Genomic DNA, 24832 nt, shown 5'->3' with positions numbered 1-24832 from the left:
GATAAGAAAAGAAAAACAAGTCTTAACTTTAATGAAACCTAATGACTGACTATTAGGGGCTCTGGCACTGGAAGTCCATTCATCAGTCTGTAGAAGCAAAGAAGTAAAAAGAGGTATGGGAAAGAGAGAATTCATAGAAATTAAGCAAGTTTTGAGATAAAAGTTTACCATCAGGAGGTTATGATGATGTAAATAGCAAGTAACTTCTTTATATCTATCAGAAGAATGACATGAATTTGTGCAGAATTATAGAAGAGAATTTAAAATTAGGGGGCTTGATTAGAACAGATCACTCAAGGTTATACAAATCCTTACCCCCAAGAAAATTCAGATCTGTTTAGAGAATTTTCCTTCCTGAATTGTTTCAGCCTGGCTTGCTCCAAGTCAGGGACACCAGACGTGGTGACTTGGGTAACAAGCCCACCAGCCCACATTTTCTGGTTACACACAGGAGACCACCAGCTGGACTTACATCACTTGCTGCCTGCCTGGCTGCTTTGGCAGCTTTGATGGGAATCGCATCAATTCTCAGGTCGTATCCCTTCTTGCTCAAATCTTTCAAGTCTGCTTTGTACAAATTCTGCAAGAAAAATGTCATTTGAAGATAACTCAGACCACATGCAGAAAAGGCTTAACCCTCCGTGAGCAACTGAACCCTCGTGCACACCTCGCTGATATTGTAGGCATTGACTTTAGCCTGAATGAACTGGGGCAGGTCCGCTGGCAGACTGTACTTGTGAATAACTTCCTCTCCTTTGGCTTTGTAGGCAACCTGAAAGGGAATAAAAAGCATAAACAAATGAATAAAGTACAGGAAAGTGTTTAATGGCACAGGAAAATTTCTGAGCAGATCACACTGCATAGAGGAGTTTTTTATGAAACACACACTCAGAGCCATCTCCATATTCACTTGAAAATATCTGTAGGCATTTAAGGTCTCCTATGCCATTGCACAGGGTCTGATCTTAGTGCCAGTTTAGCCTTGGCAAAAGTCCCTTGGTATGAGCTAAGAAACTCCAGATTGAGGTGGGGCACCTACCTAGGAGCCCAGGGAGGTGACCCAATGACAAAGTTAACCTCCAGACACTTTTTTGAGCATAGAAAAAGATAATAGGGTAGGATTCACAAACTCCCTATATTATACTTTGTGAGCAGTGAGTGACTAACGGAACTTAGGGATAGTTTTTACTAAGCATGATTTTTGTGTTAACTCTGACTTAAAATAGTAACTCCTTCATATGATGTAATATCTACATTCGCTTTCCTAATCTTTCCTAGATATAAGTTTGTGTTTCTGGTTATCAAAGAAGTCCCTCTTACCTTGTCCTTGTAAAGCACCGTATAATTGTGCTAAAAAAAATTGTCAGCACAAAATACATAATCTTCTAAAGATATAAATAGGGTGTGATTTTATTAATGAAGAGCTGAGGAATTATACTGTTGCTCACATACTCGAGTCTCTTTAGATTGTGTGGTAAGTACAGTGATCATTACATTTGGAATACACATATATTTGTATTAGTTAACATTTAAATACAGAGAGAATTAGCACTTACATCACTCCTCTGGGCTTGGTTAATCTTAGATTGTACTATAATTGGAGCATCTTCAATTGAAGTAAACTTCAGAGTATCTGGATGTTGGCGATATTTTTTCTGTTTGATGAATTAAAAAGAGAAAAAGAATATTACTTTCACCAAAGGCTAATATGTATCAAAATCTTACAAATTCATTTTGTAGGGACAAGAATTTTTCCTGATTTTTAAAATGTAAAAATACTAGATTTTTTGTTGGCTTGGGTGGGTGCAGGGGGAATGAATACAGTACAAAAGCCAGCATTTAAAGAGATCGTTTTAATTTTCAATTGTTTGGGGAGAGTACAGACCAATACAACTTTCAGGAACCGACTTCACTCTCTTAATTTCCTGTTTATGATATGAAAGAAGGCACTGTCAGCTCAGTAGAATCCTGAAACCTCACAGAGCTTTCTAAAGGATTAACAGAAAAGAGGCAAGGACAAGTGGAGTAGTTTTGCATGACACTTAGAAGCTCTCAGGGGTGCCATTATCCCTGTCACTCCATCAGCAACTAAAGTTTTCCAGTTGAGGAACTAGGGCAACAGCTCTGGTTTATGAACAAAGAAGGGAGGACTTTCACTTTGCAAGCCTTAATGTGGTTAATACATAAATTATCACCAAAGTGCTAAAGAGACACAGGAGAGGGGACAGTGGGAAGGTGTCTCAATTGGGAGCTATCAACATCAGCCACCCTCATTCCTATATTCTTTTCCTAGTTCTCTTCCTTCATGCATATTATAATCCCTCTCTGTGTATATAGAAGCATCCCCTCTTTCCACTTCAAATTTCTGAAAACCACCAACCCAGAAGAGCTCCTTCTGAATGATCTCTCTTGAGTAGATAAAGGAGTTTCTACCCAAAATAAACAAACAGCAGTACAAAACAACAAGAACAAAAACCTGGGTGTGGAAGACAACCCTCACTTAGCACCTCTGATCCTGCTCCGTGTGGTCTAATTTCCTGGATGACAGATAAACCTTACAGCAGTGGCAGTGTTCAGCTGTTGTCAAAGAAGCGACTGCTTTAAGAACCCCAGGATCACCACTGTTTCTTTTTAGACTGAATAACAATATATACACTACTTCAAAGCCATCAGGAATATAGCACAGGGAACAATAATACTTCAAAGAAAAGTGTCTCTATAATTGTCATTATATGCACAATTTACAATCACCATATTTTGGGGGAAAAATATGTGTATGCCCAGTTGGACAACCAAAATGGGATATAGCCATACAAAGGAATACTACTAATAAAAAGAAACATATTTTGGACACATGTAGAAATATGGATGAACCTCAAAAACATTACGCTAAGTGAAAGAATCCTGATTCAAAAGATATTTCTGGAAAAGAAAATTATAGAGATGGAAAGAAGATCTGTAATTGTCTGGGGTTGAAAATGGGTGTGGGAATTTTGGGGGAAAAAATTTAGCATCTTAAAATTCAATTGTGGGTCTGACATCACTGAATATATGCCAGCAGCCAACTCCCTCCTAGCTATTTTGAAGGCAAAGTATGTGAGTAGCCTCCATAATTTCAAATATTCTTTTTCCTGCTGCTAAAACAATTCCTAACTAGTAGGGGGAATCTCATGAAACCCAAGGCCAAAATTGAAGCAGCCTTGAACTGATCTCTTGATACATCCAGTGACCTAACCAAACTTCCAGTCCAGCCTCCCTTGACCATGATGATTTCACTCCTGCTTTATGTATTTCAAAGTATATTACTCATTTACTAGCTTGCTTCTGAAAAATAAAGATGTGTTTACCATTCAAAAAAAAAATTCGGTTGTGGGGATGGCTATAAACTGTATGGATTTAATAAAACTTGTCAAAGCGTATACTTAAAATATGTAAATTCTGTGGTATGCAAACTATACCTCAATAAAGTTGTTGAAGATATTTCTGCCATAAATGGTTAACATAAATGACTTTGGTGATGTGAAGGGGTACAATTATCTACTGAGATAATGAATACACGTGATAATTTGGTTTCTTCCTGTAGCAATAATACCAGAAAATGAAGTGGTAAAGGAGGCCCTTCCCATGGTTTGGGGGTTTTAACACGACACATTTGCAACTCTGTCTCTGTGACACACAGAGAGGTGACGGCTGTACCTCATTCAGAATGTCTGATGCTCGCTTTGCCTTTTCCATTTCTAAGGACCCAAAAGGCACCCAGCCACAACCCTTCATCCAGCTGTTGTAGTCAGCTTTGTATTCGACCTAGAACACCGAGAAAAAGGTTACACTTCTTTATTCAGAGCCATCCTTATTTGTAAAATCATTAACATTTTCCCCCCCAAAATGCTTGTAAGATTTCTGACCAGATTCCTTACTCCATGCGTTGAAGTTATTTTAAACATTTCCTTGGGGAGAGAATTTTAACAGTCCTTAGGTTTTCACTGTTCTTTCTAGTTGGCATATAGTCTCCTTCTTTCTAGTTGGCATATATTCTCCTTCATTCTTATTTCCCAGTATGTGGAATTATAATTCCAATCCGGAAAATGCTAAATTCAAAACTATATTTCAAAGAACAAATAAAATTGCTATATTTTGATCATCAGATCTGTTTGCTCTCTAGAACACTAGTATTGTGTTTCTATGTCACTAAAGGCCATATTGAAGATGGATAATTTTGCTTATTTGCTGATAAGACTTGATAGTAATTATTTGTATTAAGTGTTTACACACATTGCCTTCATGTGTAATGGTCAGCTTAAAAGTGTTTCTCCATTAGCTAACAATGCATTTTAAAATAGTTGTATTCAATAATTTGCTTATGGAGAGCGGTTATCATTTGGAATTGAACCTATCTGGGGGACAGTTACTTGATGCTATTAAAATAATAACCTACTCTTAACCAACTCTTGTTGTCTGGCTATAGATGATACCTAAAACATATGCTCTAGATACAAAATTTAGATCAGTGGGGGCCTTTTAAATGGAATGAAAAATCAAGAAACCACTGGTTCCTGCCTTTGAGAAAACTGATCTATTTGGGAGGACGAAACATAAAAAAATGAAACAAACAAAAGGATAATAATTCATAAAGTGGAATTTTTAGTCATGAGAATGTAAAATTGTTCAGCTGATATAGAAAACAGTATAGCAGTTTCTCAAAAAGTTAAAAATATAACTATTTTATCATCCAGAAATTCTACTTCTGCGTATACACTCAAAAGGATGGAAAGCGGGTCTTAAAGATATTCATGCACCCATGTTCACTGTAGCATTATTCTCAATAGCCTAGAGGGGGAAACTACCCAAATGTTCACTGACGGACGAATGGATAAATCAAATACCATATATACATGCAAAATGGAACATTATTCAGCCTCAGAAAGGAAGGAAATTGTGACACGCACACTATGAATGAACCTTGAGGACATCATGCTAAATGATATAAGCCAATCAGAAAAAGGCAAGCACTACATAATTCCATTAATGTGAGATCAAAGAAAGTAGAAGGGTGGTTGACAGGGGCTGAGGAGAAGAGGAAATGGGAATTATTTAAGGCACATAAGATTTAATTCTTGTAAGACGAAAAAGTTCTGAGGGTGATTTTACAACAGTGTAATTAACTGCTGCTGAACTGTACACTTAAAAATGGTAAATATGGCCAACATTATGTTATGCATATTTTACCACTAAAAAAAATTGAATTGTTAGGACAAGGTGTTCAGTTGTTTAGCTCAGACAAATCGATTTGCCTAAAGATGTTTTGATCTGCAGGAAAAAACCCAGCTATAATAAAAAGTAATATGATAAATCATACATTTTATTTTCAGACAAGATAGCAACCTATACAAAATTTACTGACTGATGAATGTGATAATTATGCTAATGGTGATGATAAAACTAGCAAATGTTTATTGAGAATTCACCAGGGCCTGGCACCATGCTAAAAGTATTTTGAATGCATTTAAATAATCACAACAATTCTTTTATATTATTCCAATTTTATGAGGAGGACTCTAAACTCAGCAAATTTGATCAGTTTCCCAAAAGCAATGTGATGGGGTGCCTGCCAGCCCCAGGCCTTTCTAACCCTGAAGAGTGTGCTCTCATAGAATCCCCAGGATCATTTTCTCATCACATATTGGCTACATACAGAAGACAGTGCAGACACTTATGAGAATTGCCAAAAACATCACTAAGCTTAGAAACCCTTCTCAGTTTCTACCTTAAATAGCAGGAATAGAGAAAATCTGGTTACTCACATCGCTCTGCAGTGCATAAGCCTTCTTGGCAAGGTCCACATTAACGCTGTCGGGCGGGTAGCTATAATTGTGTAAGAGGTGCTTATAGTCCACATCGCTGGCAATTGCCTGAGATTTCTTAGCATGAGTGAGTGGGAGCATGTCAAGAGGTGCTGTGTAGATAGTTTTTGACTTTTCATAGTCTTTACGATATTCATGCTGTGAACAAGAAATTACCAATTATTAATACAAACCTTCAACGGATTTGCAGAAAAGCAGAGATCTCTATTAAGCAATAAATACAAGTTAGAGATATAGACCCAGACATCTAGTTAGAGATTTTTTCTTAAAATTTGATATGTTTCACTTATTGAACACCTCCCCCCTCAAATCATACATGGTCAGATTTTCTCAAATCTCTTTTTTTAGGTTAAAGAGGAACTGTCAGACATTATGAATGGGCCACAGTTTCTGCTTCAGGCAGCTATTATTTTATTTTGAAATAGGGTTTTTCAAGGACCACTAATAAGCATTATTTCTATCAAGGTAATAACCGTTGAAGAGTTTTCCACTAAAGAAGTATTTTTTAAATTATCAAAAATTATATGACAAGCCCTTCATACTTCTGATTGTATAAAATGACTACTTCGTAAATAGGGCTGTACACTTGACTTTTCTAAAGTCATCTTTAAATGAATAGTTACTGATTTTTCAACCTGACTATTCTAGTTTGGACAATAAATAAGCTCCACTGAGAACCCCAAAGGTTTTTGTTCATACTAAGTTTAATTTTGGTTACAATTTAAAAGAAGCTTCAGATTTCAGCAGCTACAAGACCTCAAAGGAGAAAAATTTATGAAACTGAGCCATGAAAGTAACCTTGGTCTTTATGTACAGTGTTCTCATAAACCAGATGTCCTGACTGGGCCTCAGAAGGAACTTTCATTGGCTGGTTTTCTGGAATGGTTGGAGAGGATGCTAATTAGGTCAAAGCCCAGCTTCATCATGTTTGCTCACCAATTACCTTAACAGAAAAATTCTGGCCCAGTACCCTTAGGAAAATTCTAAACCCATTATATTTCCCTGTAATCACATAAGCACTAAGACAGTGATCCAAGGTAGCAAGTATGGATGTGCATTATAAAGTTCCTATAGGAATTCCTTCTGCAAATAATCTGATCTTTTAGCTTTACTAGGGAATGTAATCTTCCTTTTAATCTTTCATGGGTAGTCAGTTTCATAGAATAAATATATCTCTTAATTGTAAAATCTAGGCCCTGGTTTATGATGATAAAATATGGCCACTTTCTGATGGCATGCAAGAACACCGAAGAAGATAGTTTGTCTTTATTAGAAATAAACAGATAAAGCAATGTTGTAATAGCAGTTGGTGTGTGGAAGTGCTTTTGACTAAACTGTTTTGGTCACGCAGCTTATATGATCTTAGATCCCTGACCAGGGATTAAAGTCATGCCCCGGCAGGGAAAGCAGAGTCCTAACTGCTAGATCACCAGGGAATTCCCTCAACTATGTTGCTCTAACTCTCGTTCAAATTCAAACCAGCTCACACCTGTCAGTACATATAAAAGGCTGTCAAAGATCCAAATGGCTGTATTTGTAAATTGAAGTACAGTTGATTTACAATATTAGCTTCAGGTGGACAGCAGAGTAAGTCAGTAGTTTTAGATTACACTCTGTGAAAAGTTACAAGATAATGGCTATAACTGTGATAATTCTGTGCTCTAAAATATATCCTAATTGTGTATCTATTTTATACATAAGCAGTTTGTATCTCTTAATCCTCTACCCCTATCTTGCCCCTCTCTCCCTCTTCCCACGGGTAACTACAAGTTTGTTTTCTATATCTATCTCTGTTTTGTTATGTACATTCATTTTATTTTCTAGATTCCACACTCAAGTGATATCATACAATATTTGTCTTTCTCTGACTTATTTTACAAGCATAATATCCTCTAGGTACAACCACACTGCTGCAAACGGCAGAATTTCCTTCTTATTTATGGCTGAGTGATACTCAATAGTATACATATACCACATCTTGTTTATCCATTCATTTGTTGGACACTTAGGTTGCTTCCATATTTAGCTATTGTAAATAAGGCTGCTGCGAATATTGGTCTGAATGTATCTTTTTGAACTAGAGTCTTTCTCTTTTCTAGGTATAAGCCCAGGAGTGGGACTGCTGGATCATGTGGTAGCTCCACTTTTAGTTTTTTAAGGAAACTCCATACTGTTTTCCGTAATGGCTGCACCAACTTACATTCCCACCAACAGTGTAGGAGAGTTCTCTTTTCTCTATATCCTTGCCAATATTTGTTATTTTTAGACTTTTTGATGATAGGCATTCTAATAGGGACAACAAACTGGTTCCAAATAGGAAAAGGAGTACATCAAGGCTGTATATTGTCACCCTGCTTATTTAACTTATATGCAGAGTACATCATGAGAAATGCTGGACTGGAAGAAACACAAGCTGGAATCAAGATTGCCCAGAGAAATATCAATAACCTCAGATATGCAGATGACACCACCCTTATGGCAGAAAGTGAAGAGGAACCCAAAAGCCTTTTGATGAAAGTGAAAGTGGAGAGTGAAAAAGTTGGCTTAAAGCTCAACATTCAGAAAACGAAGATCATGGCATCCGGTCCGATCACTTAATAGGAAATAGATGGGGAAACAGTGGAAACAGTGGCAGACTTTATTTTTCTGGGCTCCAAAATCACTGCAGATGGTGACTGCAGCCATGAAATTAAAAGACGCTTACTCCTTGGAAGGAAAGTTATGACCAACCTAGATAGCACATTCAAAAGCAGAGACATTACTTTGCCAACAAAGGTCTGTCTAGTCAAGGCTATGGTTTTTCCTGTGGTCATGTATGGATATGAGAGTTGGACTGTGAAGAAGGCTGAGCACCGAAGAACTGATGCTTTTGAACTGTGGTGGTGGAGAAGACTCTTGAGAGTCCCTTGGACTGCGAGGAGATCCAACCAGTCCATTCTGAAGGAGATCAGCCCTGGGATTTCTTTGGAGGGAATGATGCTAAAGCTGTAACTCCAGTACTTTGGCCACCTCATGCGAAGAGTTGACTCATTGGAAAAGACTCTGATGCTGGGAGGGATTGGAGGCAAGAGGAGAAGGGGACGACAGAGGATGAGATGGCTGGATGGCATCACTGACTCAATGGACATGAGTCTGAGTGAATTCCAGGAGTTGGTGATGGACAGGGAGGCCTGGCGTGCTGCAATTCATGGGGTCGCAAAGAGTCGGACGTGACTGATCTGATCTGATCTGATTCTAATAGGTGTAAGGTGATATCTCATTGTTGTTTTGATTTGTATTTCTCTAATAATTAGCTATGTTGAACACTTAAAATTTTAAATTTATTTTTTAATTGAAGGATAATTGCTTTACAGAATTGTGATGCTTTCTGCCAAAAATCAAGCATGTTGAACATCTTTTCACGTGCCTGTTAGCCATCTATATGTCTTCTTTGGAAAAACGTCTATTCAAATTTTCTGCCCATTTTTTTTTTTTATTGTTTCCTTGGTACTGAGCTGTACGAGCTGTTTGTTTATTTTGGATGTTAACCCCTTGTGTGTTATATCATTTGCAAATATTTTCTATTTCATAGATTGTCTCTTCATTTTGCTATGCAAAAGCTTTTAATTATGTCCCATTTGTTTTTATTTCTTTTGCCTTATGAGACAGATTCCAAAAAATATTACTACAATTTATGTCAAAGAGTGTCCTACCTAGGTTCTCTTCTAGGAGTTTCATGATTTCAGGTCTTTAATGCATTTTGAGTTTATTTTTGTATATGGAGGGAATGCTCTAAATCTCATCCTTTCACATGGTTAAAATGAAAGCAAAAGATATAAACACCTTTCTCTTTCATCATGAAAAACTAATATTTCAAGCTATGTTGAACATTCTTACCACTCTCAAGGGATTCATTAAGCATTTTAAAATATAGTGTATATATAATTTGTGATAGTGTATGTTTACCTCTCTATGCTAAGAATTTTAACTGGAAGATGATAGATGGCCTAAAGGCAATATTTAGGGAATCCATGAATTCTCTGAAAGGTAAAGGTGTGAAAAACCTCCATTTTTCTGAAGAGATAATCCAAATATTTTATCAGATTCTCAAATGTAACTATAATTAATGGTATATTTTTCCTTAGATCTAGGTCAATACTAATTACTAAAGTCAATAAAGAGCAAGGTTCACTATACTAAGATTTTTATCTCTGACTCATGATTTTTCTTTCAAAATTAGGCCACTTTTTGAAACTTAATTTTAGAAGTTACTCTTCCATTAGAAAATATGAAAATATCTTAATGTTTTCCAAATGATGCTAAAAATTATACTCAATATTCTACTAAATATGAGCACATAAGTCTTTCAAAGTGAAATGGTAATCAAGTACAAATAATTTCTCTCCTGAAACATGAGAGGCACAAAAACTTGGGGAATCATTCTACTTTTAAAGTTCTGCTCAGCAGTTTGTTGTTATGAACCTGATGCAATCCTTTTACATCTCTATCCTTGGCCATATTACCTGGGACACAATACTAAAAATAAGACAGATTGAGAAAAGCACTCACATCACTCTGGTTTTTGGCTGTCTTCAATGAGTGCAGCATCTTGGGGTCATCATTAATACTGAGAGCTCCAATCATCTTCCCTTTGCTTTTCTCATAGTCTTTCTTGTACATCACCTGCAAGGACATCACACGAGTGAGATCCCACTCATCAGGAAGCATCGCTGAGGCCCCGTACCCAGGTGCCCAGGCCATACTCACATCACTAGCGATCTTGGTGTTGGCTTTGGCTGCCAGCAGGGGAATGGCGTCCACCTTAATGTCAAACTTCTTAGCTTTGGTCTTCTCCCAGTCATGTTTATAAATATTCTGGACAGAAAAATTTCAGCACAGGAATTTTAAGAACAATATCTAATACAGATTAACTCAGTAAAAATTTAAAAACAGATTGAAACTTTGTATAGAGACTTACTTTACCTACTTAATACTATATTTACCAAATGATAATATAGCTTATTATCTATCCTCTAGCTTCTTTCCTCCACCACAAAATAAGTATAATATATTCTTTCCAGGGTTCTGTAAACTTTCTAAAGACTCTGCTATCTTGATACATAAAGGATAATATAACCTGACAACCAACTGGAGAAGGGGAAATGTGACATTTCCTTATAAGAATATGAGAGATCTTGTGAAACTCTACGGATTGGTGGGGAGGAAGGGGGCAGGGTGATTGAAAGAATGTTTCTGATAGTAACAGAGACTATGGAAAATGACATCAAATGGCTACCAGAAAGTCTTAAGAGCATTTGAGTTCAAAAGCTCCATTTGGCACTCTGGCAAGCATCTCAACAGTTGTTTATTTGCATAACTCTTAATCTGGTCCTTTTAAGCATTCATAATATTTCCTCTTATTCCATACACCAACATATACGGTACTCACATCACTCAGGTTATAGGCGTTGACTCTATGTTGTATAAACTGTGGAGCATCTGCTGGTATGTGGCACTTGAACTTCTCACCTTCATGCTTTGCCTTGTAATTCAGCTAAAAAGCAATAGAGAGTAGCCAAACAGGTCAGGGTAGGAACTTCCTTGAGTTTATAAAGGAGAATGTATATAGCTAAGTCATTACTATCCTTTTTAGAAAAATGACTCAAAGAAATAGTCTATCCAGTAAAAATTCAGCATAGGATCCAGACTCACTTCCTCTTTCATGAACGCTGGTATAAAACAACTCTGGGTTATCATTTTGTAAATGCCACCACAATGTATATATGGGAATCTCATTGTCCTCTGGGGTGTGCTTTGAGAACACGAACATTCAAAATCTATGTAATCGGAGCACTGACAAAAATAATAACTCTAAATAGAATGCTAGAACAGCTTAAAAAAGATACATAAATTCTTATCAAAAGTACAAGATATGGGATTTTATTTGAAATTTTTAAAAGGTGACATTAGGTGGAAGGAAAAGAGTATAAAGAAGGAATGAGGCTGTTGAATTTTGGAGTTAAAGGCAAATGCACTGAGAAGAACCATGCATTTCAGATTCTTCAAGACAGAACCCCTGACCTTACCAGGACAATGAGAAGAGAAGGTGGTTCCTGGGCACCATGCACAAGATTACATTCCTCTGCCGCTTGCCAAGCTCAGTTGCAGCACTGATGTTATTAGTATTTGAAAGTAGTGAAAGTTGCTCAGTTGTGTCTGACTCTTTGCGACCCCATAAACTATTATACAGTTTATGGAATTCTCCTGGCCATAATACTGGAGTGGGTAGCCATTCCTTTCTCCAGGGGATCTTCCCAACCCAGAGACTGAACCCAGGTCTCCTGCATTGCAGGCAGATTCTTTACCAATTGAGCCACCAGGGAAGCCCAAGAATACTGGTGTGGGTAGCCTATCCCTTCTCCAGGGGATCTTCCCAGCCCAGGAATGGAACTGGGGTCTCCGGCACTGTAGGCAGATTCTTTACCAGCTGAGCTACCAGGGAAGCCCGATGTTAGCTAGTTGTCCTTCATTGGAACACAAAATATTAATATGCTGGGAAAAGTTGCACATGAACCAATATGTCTTTTGGATTACATTGACACCATTACTTTCTTTTTTAAATTTTGTTGGTGTATAATTGCATTACAGTGTTATGGAGAAAACCATAATTCCAAAAGATATATGCATCCCAAAGTTCATGGAAGTACTATTTACAACAGCCAGGACATGGAAGCAACCTAAAGGTCCATCAACAGAGGAATGGATAAAGAAGATGTGGCACATACACACACACACACACACACACACACACACACACACACACACTGGACTATTACTCAGCCATAAAAAGGAACAAACTCATGCCATTTTCAGAGACATGGTAGGACCTAGAGATTGTCATACAGAGTAAAGCAAGTCAGAAAAACAAATTGATCATTTATTAGTATGATTAACTAATATATTAATATATTTTATTAATAATATCAATATATTACTAATATAATTAAGCATATTAATAGTATATTGATATATATTAATATGATTTGTTATATATAAATCATATATTGATATGATTTGTATATATTAATCATATATTAATGCATGTATGTAGAATGTAGAAAAATGGTAGATATTCCTTTACCAACTGCACATGAGATAATTCATGTTACTAAAAACCATGTTTAAGTAGGGCAAATGGAATATTACATCTTCCTGTCTTGAGGAACACATGTTACTCCTCAGGATTTAGCTGGCTACTCAGGGCTTCCCTGGTGGCTCAGTTGGTAAAGAATTTGCCTGCAATGCATGAGATCTGGGTTTGATCCCTGGGTTGGGAAGATCCCCTGGAGAAGGGAATGACTACCCATTCTAGTATTCCTGCCTGGAGAATTCCATGGACAGAGGAGGCTGGTGGGCTACAGTCCATAGGGTTGCCAAAGAGTTGGACATGACTGAGCAATGAACACATACCTAGCTACTCAAAGTGGGGACTAGGGAGTTTATATAAGTCCCTCCAGGCCTACCAAACCAGAATCTCCATTTATCACCCACATACACGTCAATATTTGAGAAGCACTGCTGCATGGCTGGATCATTCTACTTTAGACCTCCCTTGACTTCCTAATCCAAAGTGTACCCCCATTACTTTCTCACACATCATCTGATTTGAACTCTATATTATCAACATCCTATATTAGTTTTTGTATTATTGTCTGGCATCTTCCTTGTTTCTGTGCTCTTTTTCTTTCTGTAAAGCCTTTGTTGGCAAACTTAGGAATGGGGAAAATTTGCCTTGTTACCTACTCAAGTAGCTGTTTTTATTGTCATTTAAGTTGCCTTGAAATTTTAGTATGCATTATTTTTGGAATGTGAGAGATCCTAATGAGCAAATTCCCACTAAAAATCGAGGAGTTATTGCAGAATTATTAGTCATTCTTACTATTGTCTGACACCATTCTTCCTGAGGCTACAATTCAGTCTAGCAGCTTCATTTGCATTTTATTGACTATATCTTGAAAAAAGTGACATTATTGGAATAACAGATGAGCCCATGAAGGTGAAATATGTAGATGCTGACGTCCAATAAGCAAAGCATCCTGGGTCACCCATGCTTGCATTAATCAGGCCACTTACATCACTAAGCTGCTTGGTGTTGAGCTGGGCTTGCAACAGTACAGGAGTATCGGTGACAGCTGTGAATTTGGTCTTATCTGGATGAACTTTGTAGGTATGCTACAAAAGAAGAGGTCTGTTAATGAAATTTCATAATGTTTCTTTAGATTCTTGTTCATATACACAATAACATGTACAAAGTTTCCAGCCAAAAATAGAGTGCATTTTGTTCTTGAAAACTTGGTTGATGCGCTCTCACTTCCTCTCTCTTTCTCTATCTCCCTCTCTCCTTCTCTATCTCCCTCTCTCCTGAAGTTGCCTCCAAACTGGTTTCCCTGCCACAATTCAGCAACCAGATTAGCCTCCCCCTGACGAAGCCTTACAATGGCTCGCCACTGGACTCGGGTTCAATGTAAAATGTACATTGGCCTACCAGCCCTCCCCTACAAAATCCACCTCCCTCCTTCATCTCCTACCATTTTACCTCTTACTGCTGTCCCTTCCCTGGTATATGTCAGTTACATCATGCTTTCAAGTCCTTACATGCTGAGTGTGTTTCTTCTCAGGCTGTTCTTCCCACTGCTCTTCCCTGGATCTTGGCACGGCTATAGTCTTTGCCTTAGACATTACTTGACCACCCAACCTATGGTATCCATCCAGTCCCCATCACCCACATCATTCTATTTTAACCCTATAGCATCACTTTAGTTTTCTGATCTATCTTTCTAGTTTCTATGTTCTTTGTTTATCGTCCGTCTCTCCTTCTCAGATGCACACGGAACAAGCAGCAGCCCTACTTGTCCACTATTCTTTCTCAGCACCAAGGACAGTGTCTGGCACATGCCAGCCCATCACGTAAAATATACACCTATCTCTTACAAATCACCATATTCACTCTTTCCCCAAAAGTCATGTGTGTGTGTGTGTGTATGTGTGTGTGTATGTATTTGTGTAGATATATGTATATACAGACTAGTGGAAATAAAGGTTCATAAAACCTGAAATCATTTTGTAACAACTAATTTTCTTCATAGTAATTTTTATATTCCCCAATTCTATCCAAAACATAAAATTTAACATCTGCGAACCATTAGATGCTAGCATTTAAACTGCTGAATTGACCACTAGATGGCACAAGAATGCCAAACACAATCTCAAAACTTCAGGGCAGCTGACTTACATCTTTACACTGGTCTAGCTTCTTGATTGCTTCGTATTCTTGTGTTATTGTCTGAGGGAAATAGCATTTCCCTTTATCTTCTTCATATTCTGCTTTGTAATTTTTCTGTAATGAGAAAGAACAAAAATAGATCATGATTTCTATTGTCCCCAACAATGTTACTGAGAAGCATGAACAATTGTCTTCAAACTTACGTCACTGTTTTGAGCTGAAATTTTCAAGCAGTGTACTTGATATGGGTCCTCAAAACTGCCTATATAATGTCCCAAAACATTCTGTACATATGAATCTTTATATTTAGCCTGAAAAAGAAAACATATGTTTTCAAACTCAAATAGACAGTTATTTATCAGACAGGAGGAGAGCCCTCAAACCCAAGAGGTAACCGTGGCCTTTCGAACCTCACTGAAGTTCTTCAGCAGGGTATCAAGTTGATATTTAGGAGTCTCACAGTAATTCATGCTCTTTGCCTTTGTCTTCTCATAGTTTTCCTTGTATAATCTCTGTCAAAGGAAAAAGAAAATTAAACAAAGAAAATAAAAGAATATATCTCATGAAATAGAAGCTATTCATGTCACTGCTAAACTTTACTGGAATGGAAATTTTTATATTTCTTCAGCATTTATTTTCTACAAAGCAGAAAAGCAGAATGAATATGGTAGGGGCTCTTGTCTTATATGATCTAGTCTACAGTAACCATAAATATGTACACAGTACTTATCCTAATATTTCTCAGCCAGAATAAATCACAGCTCACCAATGCTGCTGTCTGAACAACTTTTTATCTCAAAATATTTTTTCCCACTTGAATGTGTTTGAAGGAAAATGATTTTTTTAAGCGTTGGTATGAAATATTATAAAAGGTATAAAGTGGAGTTTGTATACTTAGGCACAGTTGTAGAAAAGTATTCCATTCAGTACTTGACGAAAACACATCTTACAATACCTCTGGAAGCTGGCTTTTATCATTAAGACCTAAATTTTACTTTATAACAGTGATATATGAAATATGACTTTTCTGTGTTATTGAGTGCATCATGTAGTTCTTTGCATTCTCTTTTAATTCTTCCATAAATAAGTCCAAAAAATATCCTCAATAAAGACAGTAATATTTATAAGCGATACAGAATAGGTAATATTTCTTCTTTGCTATGAATTAGAAAAGCAATTTTTATAAAAAAATTTTATTTTTAATAAAATATTTTAAGTCTTTAATATGAGATCAGTATTTTATAAAATTCTTAAACTAAAATACTTAAGCTTCACTGAGTTTTCCCTACTTTGTCTGTAGCCTGGTTTTCTCAGTTCTTGCCTTTTATTTTTCTGTATATATTTTTGTTAAGTACCAAGAGTTTGGTCATGGCATGGAATGAATAGGTGTTTAGATATACTGAGATACTGAGCTTATTTCCAGAAAAAACAATAAGGAAAATGGTATTGTTAGTGTAATTTACCTCCTAATAAAACTGAAGGCATTAAGGGATTAAAGGAAGCTTTACAATACTCTCTGGTGTCTCAAAGTACAGAGACATCATAAGAATGAGGAAGTTAATCATTCTTTACCACTGGGTTTTAATGTTTTGTCATCCTGAATCTGAGATTTCATTTAGGCTAATGTCTCATCCAAGCTTACATTAAACAGTAAGTACAGCCACATCTAAAGACAGGTTCACAAAAGCACTCACATCACTCTGGTTTTTGGCCGTCTTCAAAGAGTGCAGCATCTTGGGGTCATCATTAATACTGAGAGCTCCAATCATCTTCCCTTTGCTTTTCTCATAGTCTTTCTTGTACATCACCTACAAGGACATCATATGAGTCAGATCCCACTCATCAGGAAGCATCGCTGAGGCCTCCCCGCCCAGGTGCCCAGGCCATACTCACATCACTAGCAATCTTGGTGTTGGCTTTGGCTGCCAGCAGGGGAATGGCATCCACCTTAATGTCAAACTTCTTAGCTTTGGTCTTCTCCCAGTCATGTTTATAAATATTCTGGATAGAAAAATTTCAGCACAGGAATAGGCAAAAGTGATATGCATGTTATCATACTTCATAGACTAAAGGGTAACCCAATACCCAATAGTTTGTCTCAATATAAAATAGGCCATTTTCATTGTTTAAGAAATTTTAGATAATTTATTTTAGATAATTCTTAAGATGAATCTTCCTATTTTCCAAGATTAAGCTTCTCTACTCACCATGAGAATATATTAACTTCATTCTAGTTATCATACTAATATTTGATTCCTAACACCGAATATTTTACAGAGTAGCACAAATAATCTACAGTTAACTTACTTAGTATTATATAAAGGCACCATTTTCATTTGCTCTCAAAGTTCTCTGAAAAGGTTATTTTACAGATCATTATAATATTCACTGATGCTAGATAATTTTAGTACTTATTTATAGAATTGTTGAAAAAATTGAAATCCTCATGGGTAACTTGACTTTTCTATAAAATTAAGTTTGGAAATGAAAAATAGCAATGGATACCTGCCCTTATGACTTCTGAATACCCTATATCTTTGTCAGTGCAAGTTCTCTTACATGTAGAAATAAGTATTTTTTGTGAGATATAAGGGAAATTATAGGCTTGAGAAATAAACGAAATCAAACTATATCTTAAATAATCAGGTCCTGAAAGAAAATTATAGTATAATATAAAAGAATACATGGCTAAAAGAACTAACATTAAGATTTGAGATTAAACATACATGAACAGTGACATTTTGAGGGTTGCCTAAAATATATTAAGACTGTCTCATTGTGTGAAGCTACTTACAAGACTGCTACACACATTTTGTAAAGGGGAATTCAGAGTTACCCTCACAGAGGGAACACAATATAAATGTTAACCCTTATTCCCATCTTTATTACTGAAATGTTTATTCAATGAGGCAGCTCAAAAGTAAAAGCATAGTTGTCAAACAGAAGGCATAGTGCATGAGAAACTCACATCACTCAGGTTATAGGCGTTGAGTTTGTGCTGGATAAAGGCAGGCGTATCTGGAGGTATATGACACTTGAACTTTTCGTTTTCATGTTTTGCTTTGTAATTTAGCTGAGGAGGGGGAGGGAAAGAATGAGCAAATTAGTTCTCTACTCAGAAGAATTGTTACAAAATACAAAAGAAAAAATCATGTGGAGTACATTTCATAAAATGTATGTACATTTTATGAAATGTACTCATAAATGTAAAATACATTTTGTTAAATAAGAACTGACAGAGCTGTCATGATCAAGAGAGAAATCCAGAGTGAGGGCAGGCCGCCTTTCTTATCAGCACCTGTGTGGAGGATCGCTGATGCGCGTATCACATCTGGCACCATGGCAGGACCCTAACGGAAGGAGGTGGCCGCTTTTCATAGACACAAGCTTCCCTCCTTAAATATCACAGTTGGTCCTGTAGATTCTGAGAGTATCAGCCTTTCCTTCTCAGCTGTCATTGCTTACGCACTGGAGAATATTTTCTAACAAGTCTGATTATGTCCCCTCACATGCATGATGGTTTGTGGATACTCTAACTGAAGCTTCCATTTCTGGCCATAAATCTACTCAAGTTATTTTTATTTTCATATTTTTTTTTAGTTCAACATAAATTTGAAAATTCACACTTAAAATTCATATGATAAAACATATCTCAAAGACTCCATTTCCCAAAAATAAACTTGCACGAGAGAAATCCCATGTACTGAATACCTGCTCTGGGCCAGGATGCATACCATGCACATATTTCTTTTCATTTCATCTTCAAAACAAGCATATATTATCAAAGGAAACTGTGAGGGATGGAGAGGTTCAACAGCTTGTCTAGGCCCCCAGGTCATAAAAGACAGTGCTAAAATCTGAATCCAGTTTTCCCTGGTGGCTCAGACAGTAAAGAATCTGCCTGCAATGCAGGAGACCTGGGTTCAATCCTTGGGTTGGGAAGATGCCCTGGAGAAGAGAATGGCAACCCACTCCAGTATTCTTGCCTGGAGAATTCCATGGACAGGGGAGCCTGGCAGGCTACAGTCCATGTAGTTGCAAAGAGTAGGACACAACTAACGGACTAACGCTTTCACTTTCACTGGTGTCTGACCCCCAAATTCAAGTGCTCTCCAGTGTGTTAAGCTACATTTAGTTTCTCTTCTACAACTCTTATTATAATTGTTATCCACCCAAGAAGATGCAAGGTAACTAAGTCTTTTCAGATCAGATCAGATCAGATCATTTTAGGTGATTACAAATGTATACCAGTTAAACTCGTTAAAACTTACATAGTCTTTTTAAAATAAACATGACAAGGATAAAAACCCTTCTTTATAAATGGATTTTAAGTACAGAGCTATGATATATCATCCCTCAAAACTGGATTTCTTGGATATTTAAGAGAACTTACATCACTCAGCTGCTTAGAATTGACTTGGGCTTGCATCAGAACAGGAGAGTCAGTAACTTGAGTGAATTTTGTCTTATCTGGATGGACTTTGTAGGTGTGCTGTGGGAGAAAAGAAATCAGGTTTAGTGTAGTATCACTTGTCAAAATCTGAGCTGGCCTATAGGCTAAGCTGGCATATCCCCATCCCCCGAAAGAAAAGAAACTTGTAGGAAATAAAACACATTTTTTTCTAGTTAGACTGTAGTTCTTTTTTTGAGGGATGCTCTTACATATATATAGGAAACTGTCCCATGTCTTCAGATTCCTGATTACTTTTCTTTGGGAAAATGAGCTAGATTTAACACTTGAGTCGTATGGGTGACCACAGGGAAAATAGTGTATCTATTAAAAAATAAATTGTGTTTCTTACAGTCTCCTGCTAACATTTGTTTGCAGAAGTGTCAAATTTGTAAAAATATCTTGACCACTAGATACTGTGGAGGTTGGTAATGCTCATAGTATATACCACAGACTTACATCTTTACATTGATCTAGTTTTTTGATCGCTTCATATTCTTGAGTTATAGTCTGGGGGAAGAAGCCTTTGCCTCTGTCCTCTTCATATTCTGCCTTGTAGTTTTTCTACAAGAAAAAGAAATCGGACATAAGGATGCAACCACTCTACTCATGCCCTGAAAATGTGCTATTTGGAAAGGCAAATAACTGCCTTAGAACGTACATCACTGTTCTGAGCTGAGACTCTCATGCAGTGTGTATGATACGGATCCTCGTAGCTGCCTACATAATGTCCCAAAATATCCTTTAAGTAGGAATCTTTATATTTAGTCTGAAAGACAAAACATATATCATTTGTTTATTGGCAAAATGATGGGTCTTCGCTTTCACAGACGGAATGACTGGTGGGGGGTCTTACATCACTACTGAAGTTGTGCAGAACTGTATCAAGCTTAAATTTGGGTGTCTCGCAGTAATTTATGCTCTTTGCCTTCGTCTTTTCATAGTTTTCCTTGTATAGTTTCTGTTAAAGGAAAGAAAAAAATCAATTAAAGTAGGTTCCTATCACCCCCATGCTGATGATTATTGCACTTGTATTTTCCAACACTAAACAAAGGAAGAAGAAAAAAAGATTTTACCTGTCAACTGTCTTAAAACTAACAATCACACCTTGGGGTGTCGTGAATGATTTAAACCTTTTCTATTAGCAATTATTATAAAGCCTAAATGTTTAATATTCTCCAAAAAATTAAGAAACCAATATATTGCCTCAGACCAAACCCTTAGTTGCAGAGGTGCTTGAGTATTTCTGACTTACTGCCTTTTCTACCTGTCAACTGACATACTCTTTCTTCACTAATGATGCCCTGAGAAACAGGAACATTCTGAGTGACAGTAAATTTTTCATTTTTTAAAAAACAAACCCTTCATGGAAAAAGCTTGCACACAGGGAAGTATACACTCTTCCTCCTTCTACCAAGGAAAAGTTCCTTATTATATGAACAGACTGTGTATCTTAAAAATAAGGTATATACAAACAGTCTACCAACCCTTCTCCTCTTCTAGACTTATCTTCAGCTCTAACCATTACTGGATTTTACAGTGCCCAACTGATAAAGCAGATCATTGTCATTTTAACTTTTTATTTTATCTTGGACTATAACCAATTAACAATGTTGTGATAATTTCAGGTGGACAGTAAAGGGAATCAGTCATACATACACATACTGGGGCTGTTCATTTTTAATATTTTTATATTGTTGTCTTTTTCAACAAAATGGATTTGAACTTGGGTTTTTATGTTCAATAAAGATGACCTTCATTCAGGAAACAGTGCTTTGCACTGATTTCCCAGTAGAGCTATTTGAACAGATTCATTTCTGTCCTCTCACCTGCCACATCACTCACCCCACCTCGTCAGTCACATGTACACATATCTATGGTGCTGATTTAACTCAAGGGACAAAGATAACTAACCCACACATAATCTCAAATGCTGGGAAACTTTACCTAATTAAAAGGGAAAAACTCAACTGACAGTATGTTCAGTCTCTTTATATACATAATCAAAGCGGCCTTGAGCTGTGTGTCTTCTAATGCCAGGCCAGTTTTCACTTATCTAGTGTATTTGAAAAGCAGTGGATTAGACAAGCTCTTAATATTCCACTATTAGAAATTCCTGTGAAGACTTAGGGAGCCATCTTTTCAGTTTTGCTGTCTGCAAATGATGGTTTCTGGAGTCAAAACCTGAGTAAAAAGTGGTGGAGGTTAGGGAGAGAAGTTGTGAAATTCAGGACATTTCCCTTCTGTCCAGCAGCAGGCTTGAAGAGCATAAGGGTAGGGCACCAAGCGGCTCCAGCTCCTAGTCTTCCCCTTTCAGTCTCCTTCTGCCGCCACCAGAATCACAACAAAACGTCTACAATGTACTTTTTGCCCACACAAAGGCACAGGCTCCTGGAGTTTCAAGGAAATGAGGATTTCCCTGCCCACTGAACTAGTCCACAGGCTCCCCAAATTGACACATATCATACTCAGAGACACTAATGCCTTCCTGTTAGACAGCTCCAGGGAAACTGCTACCCCATAACCTTCAAGTATTTGCAAAGTTCTATTTGCATTTAGTCATTGTAGAAGGAGAAAAATTTCATCCCTCTTGCAGCTCAGGTTAAAAAAACCCACTTTTGACAAGAATATACTTACATCACTCAGGGCATCTCCTGCCGCCTTCAGCTGCCTGAGCAGTGGGTTTTCTGAAGCAGGAAGTACATTATAATCTGCTTTTCCTTTATTCTTTTCATAGTCTTGTTTGTATTTTACCTGTGGGAGTGAAATAAAGTGATAAAGTAACGCTCTATGTTACTTTTGTTCTCCTTCTCTTTTACACGTATTATGACATCGCTCCAGGAATCAATTTTCTCTTCAGAAAACTGGCAGCTTGACATTTTGTAAACAAAATATTCATAGTAACTCATAACAGCAGTGGAGAAACTGCATACATTTTCAGGATATCTTTTCTTCCATCATTTATTCATTCAAAAGTATCCATAGGGCATTGATTATGCACCTGGTCCCGGGACAGATTCAAGAAACAGTAACACATGTTCCCTACCCTCAGAGAGGGAGGGAGGAAGGGAGGAGGGGAGGAGGGTGAGGGGAGGTGGGGGAGGGAGAGAGGGGGGAGAGAGAGAGGGAGGGAGGGAGAAATAATAGAAGAAAGATATACATCATAATAATGACAGTGCATCATGTCCTGGATACCTGCTGCTCCAGAACCCTCATTCAGCTCTTATCCTCCAGCTGCCTATCTGCCAACACATGTTTAAAGAAAAAGCTAGAAGCATCATCAATCTAGCCTTCTATGCCTCATCTGTGACTATGTGTGTGAGCACATGTATACTTAATGTAGGCATGGGAGGAGGAGGAAGGGGTAGGGGCTAGATATATGGTGACAGCCTCATCTTTTCTTCTGCCCTCCCTACTTTTCACCTTTAATTCCAGCTCCAACAGAAGCTTTAAGTAAGGGCACAAAAGCCCCCCTCAGGAGCATATCCAAAGGGAAGAAGAAAAAAAGAAACAGATCCTAACCTTGACCATGAGCACCAGTGCCATTTATTTCTTCAAGCAAAATAATTTTAGAATATAGACATGTTCTGGAATTCCTAGATAATCTGCCAATATTTAAGAACCTCAGAAAACAATTGGCTCAGTCTTCAAAGGTGGGAGATACACAACTGAAACACAGATGTACCACCCCTACAGCCCACGCTGGGGACTCACAGAGGATGTTCTTCAGAAGTGGAGGATGTAGACAACCTCTTATAGAATTATCTATTTCCATGACCAATGGAAACAACTAGAAAGGAAATTCCACAGACCTATTATCCCTCTACCTGCATCTGGGATTCACAGCTTCCTCTCTTATTTCAGGGAAAGTCATCCCTTGCTCCTAAGCACCGGGTCCCTGCCCCTTTCTCCTACTCTAGGACAATGCTCCAGCCACTCTCCCTCCCCTCCTCAACATGATCTCATTTTCCCTCTACACTTGATTTTTCTTCTATCAGCCTAGAAACATGGCATTTTTGCCTCTTACCTAAAAAAATTCCCTCTTCACCTACTTATCCATTAGCTACTACCCCTTTCTCTTCTTTTTTCTCAGGAGTCAAGTACACTCATATTATTCTATTTCTCTCTTCTCATTCACTCACAAACCCTTTCTAAACACTCAACCAAAGTGCTCTTATTAAGTTCACCAGACACCATTCATTGATAAACCCACTTCAGAAACATTTGACACAATTACTCCCTCCCTTCCCCTTTCACCAGCTTCCCAAAACATCAATCACTCTTACCTAACTCTGCTTATACCCCATCTTACTGATGTCTTCACAAGGAAGCACTCCAGAATCCAATCCTTAGAGTTTTCTCTCTACACTTGCTCCCTTGATGGCCTCCAGTCTTATGACATTAAATATGATTCATATGCTACTGATGCCCAAATTTATACAAACTTTCCAGATATCTCCCCTGAAATGGCATACTCATATAATAAACTGCCTACTTGACATTTACATTTCTTAAAGGCATCTCAAAATTTACATGTCTGAAGTTGAGCTCATGTTTCCCCTCCAATAAGAAATTACCTATCCTTCCACCATCTTTCCTATCTTGACAAAGGGAAACCCTATCCATCTAGTTGCTTAGACCAAAACTTTTCTCATATCCCATATTCAACTCCTCAGCAAATCAGGTCAGCTCTAATTTTGAAATACTTCTCATCACTTTCCAGGCTACTCTCCTGGTCCAAAACATCACTGTCTTGCACCCGGATCCTGAAATAGTCTCCTAAGTGACATGATCTTCCTACTTTCACTCCTCCTGCAGAGCCAGGCTGCAAATCTGATTGGCTTTGAAGTTATTGCTCTTTCTAGTGCTTTAGAACACCTGTTACAGTTTGGTTGCTAAGTTGTGTCCGACACTTTGCAACGCTATGGGGCCCCTTGTAGCCCACCAGCCTCCTCTGTCCATGGATTTCCCAGGAAAGAATACTGGAGTGGGTTGCCATTTCCTCCTCCAGGGGATATTCCCAACCCAGGGGCTCTTCTCAACCCAGGGATCAAACCCGTATCTCCTTCATTGCAGGCAGATTCTTTACCTGTGAGCCACCAGGGAAGCCCCCTTTAGAATGCCTAGGAGTAGACTAGTTACCAGAGTCACTCTATAGACTATATGAGCAAATCCATGGATTCATGCATCTTGTCTGTGACCAGATTTTCACTAGTTAATAAGAAAATAGAAAAACAATGGTAGTTGCAAGTGTGAGAG

The 24832-nt window shown here is 37.6% G+C and overlaps 1 protein-coding gene across 18 annotated transcripts in view; it reads right to left on the bottom strand.

The window, feature by feature from the left end:
• The window catches only part of NEB (nebulin), a 219245-nt gene that overhangs the window by 173459 nt on the left and 20954 nt on the right, over positions 1 to 24832 (bottom strand). For 17 of the 18 annotated variants that reach the window (XM_070768009.1, XM_070767914.1, XM_070767927.1 and 14 more), the window contains exons 13-32: positions 22211 to 22327; positions 20430 to 20534; positions 20235 to 20342; positions 20033 to 20137; positions 19517 to 19615; positions 18092 to 18196; positions 17017 to 17124; positions 16818 to 16931; positions 15534 to 15635; positions 15327 to 15434; positions 15133 to 15237; positions 13974 to 14072; positions 11290 to 11394; positions 10608 to 10715; positions 10410 to 10523; positions 5802 to 5999; positions 3697 to 3804; positions 1557 to 1655; positions 668 to 772; positions 473 to 580 (exon numbers count right to left, since the gene is read on the bottom strand). In XM_070768009.1, the coding sequence (XP_070624110.1) occupies positions 473 to 580; positions 668 to 772; positions 1557 to 1655; positions 3697 to 3804; positions 5802 to 5999; positions 10410 to 10523; positions 10608 to 10715; positions 11290 to 11394; positions 13974 to 14072; positions 15133 to 15237; positions 15327 to 15434; positions 15534 to 15635; positions 16818 to 16931; positions 17017 to 17124; positions 18092 to 18196; positions 19517 to 19615; positions 20033 to 20137; positions 20235 to 20342; positions 20430 to 20534; positions 22211 to 22327 (2220 nt within the window). The remainder of the gene's footprint in view (positions 1 to 472; positions 581 to 667; positions 773 to 1556; positions 1656 to 3696; positions 3805 to 5801; positions 6000 to 10409; positions 10524 to 10607; positions 10716 to 11289; positions 11395 to 13973; positions 14073 to 15132; positions 15238 to 15326; positions 15435 to 15533; positions 15636 to 16817; positions 16932 to 17016; positions 17125 to 18091; positions 18197 to 19516; positions 19616 to 20032; positions 20138 to 20234; positions 20343 to 20429; positions 20535 to 22210; positions 22328 to 24832) is intronic. The other variant, XM_070767988.1, reaches the window with a different exon arrangement.

This window comes from Bos indicus, chromosome 2 (genome assembly GCF_029378745.1).
Source record: "Bos indicus isolate NIAB-ARS_2022 breed Sahiwal x Tharparkar chromosome 2, NIAB-ARS_B.indTharparkar_mat_pri_1.0, whole genome shotgun sequence".
NCBI lineage: Eukaryota > Metazoa > Chordata > Mammalia > Artiodactyla > Bovidae > Bos > Bos indicus.
The sequence above is the reverse complement of the archived record's forward strand: the minus strand, read 5'-3'. Positions and strand labels throughout refer to the sequence as shown.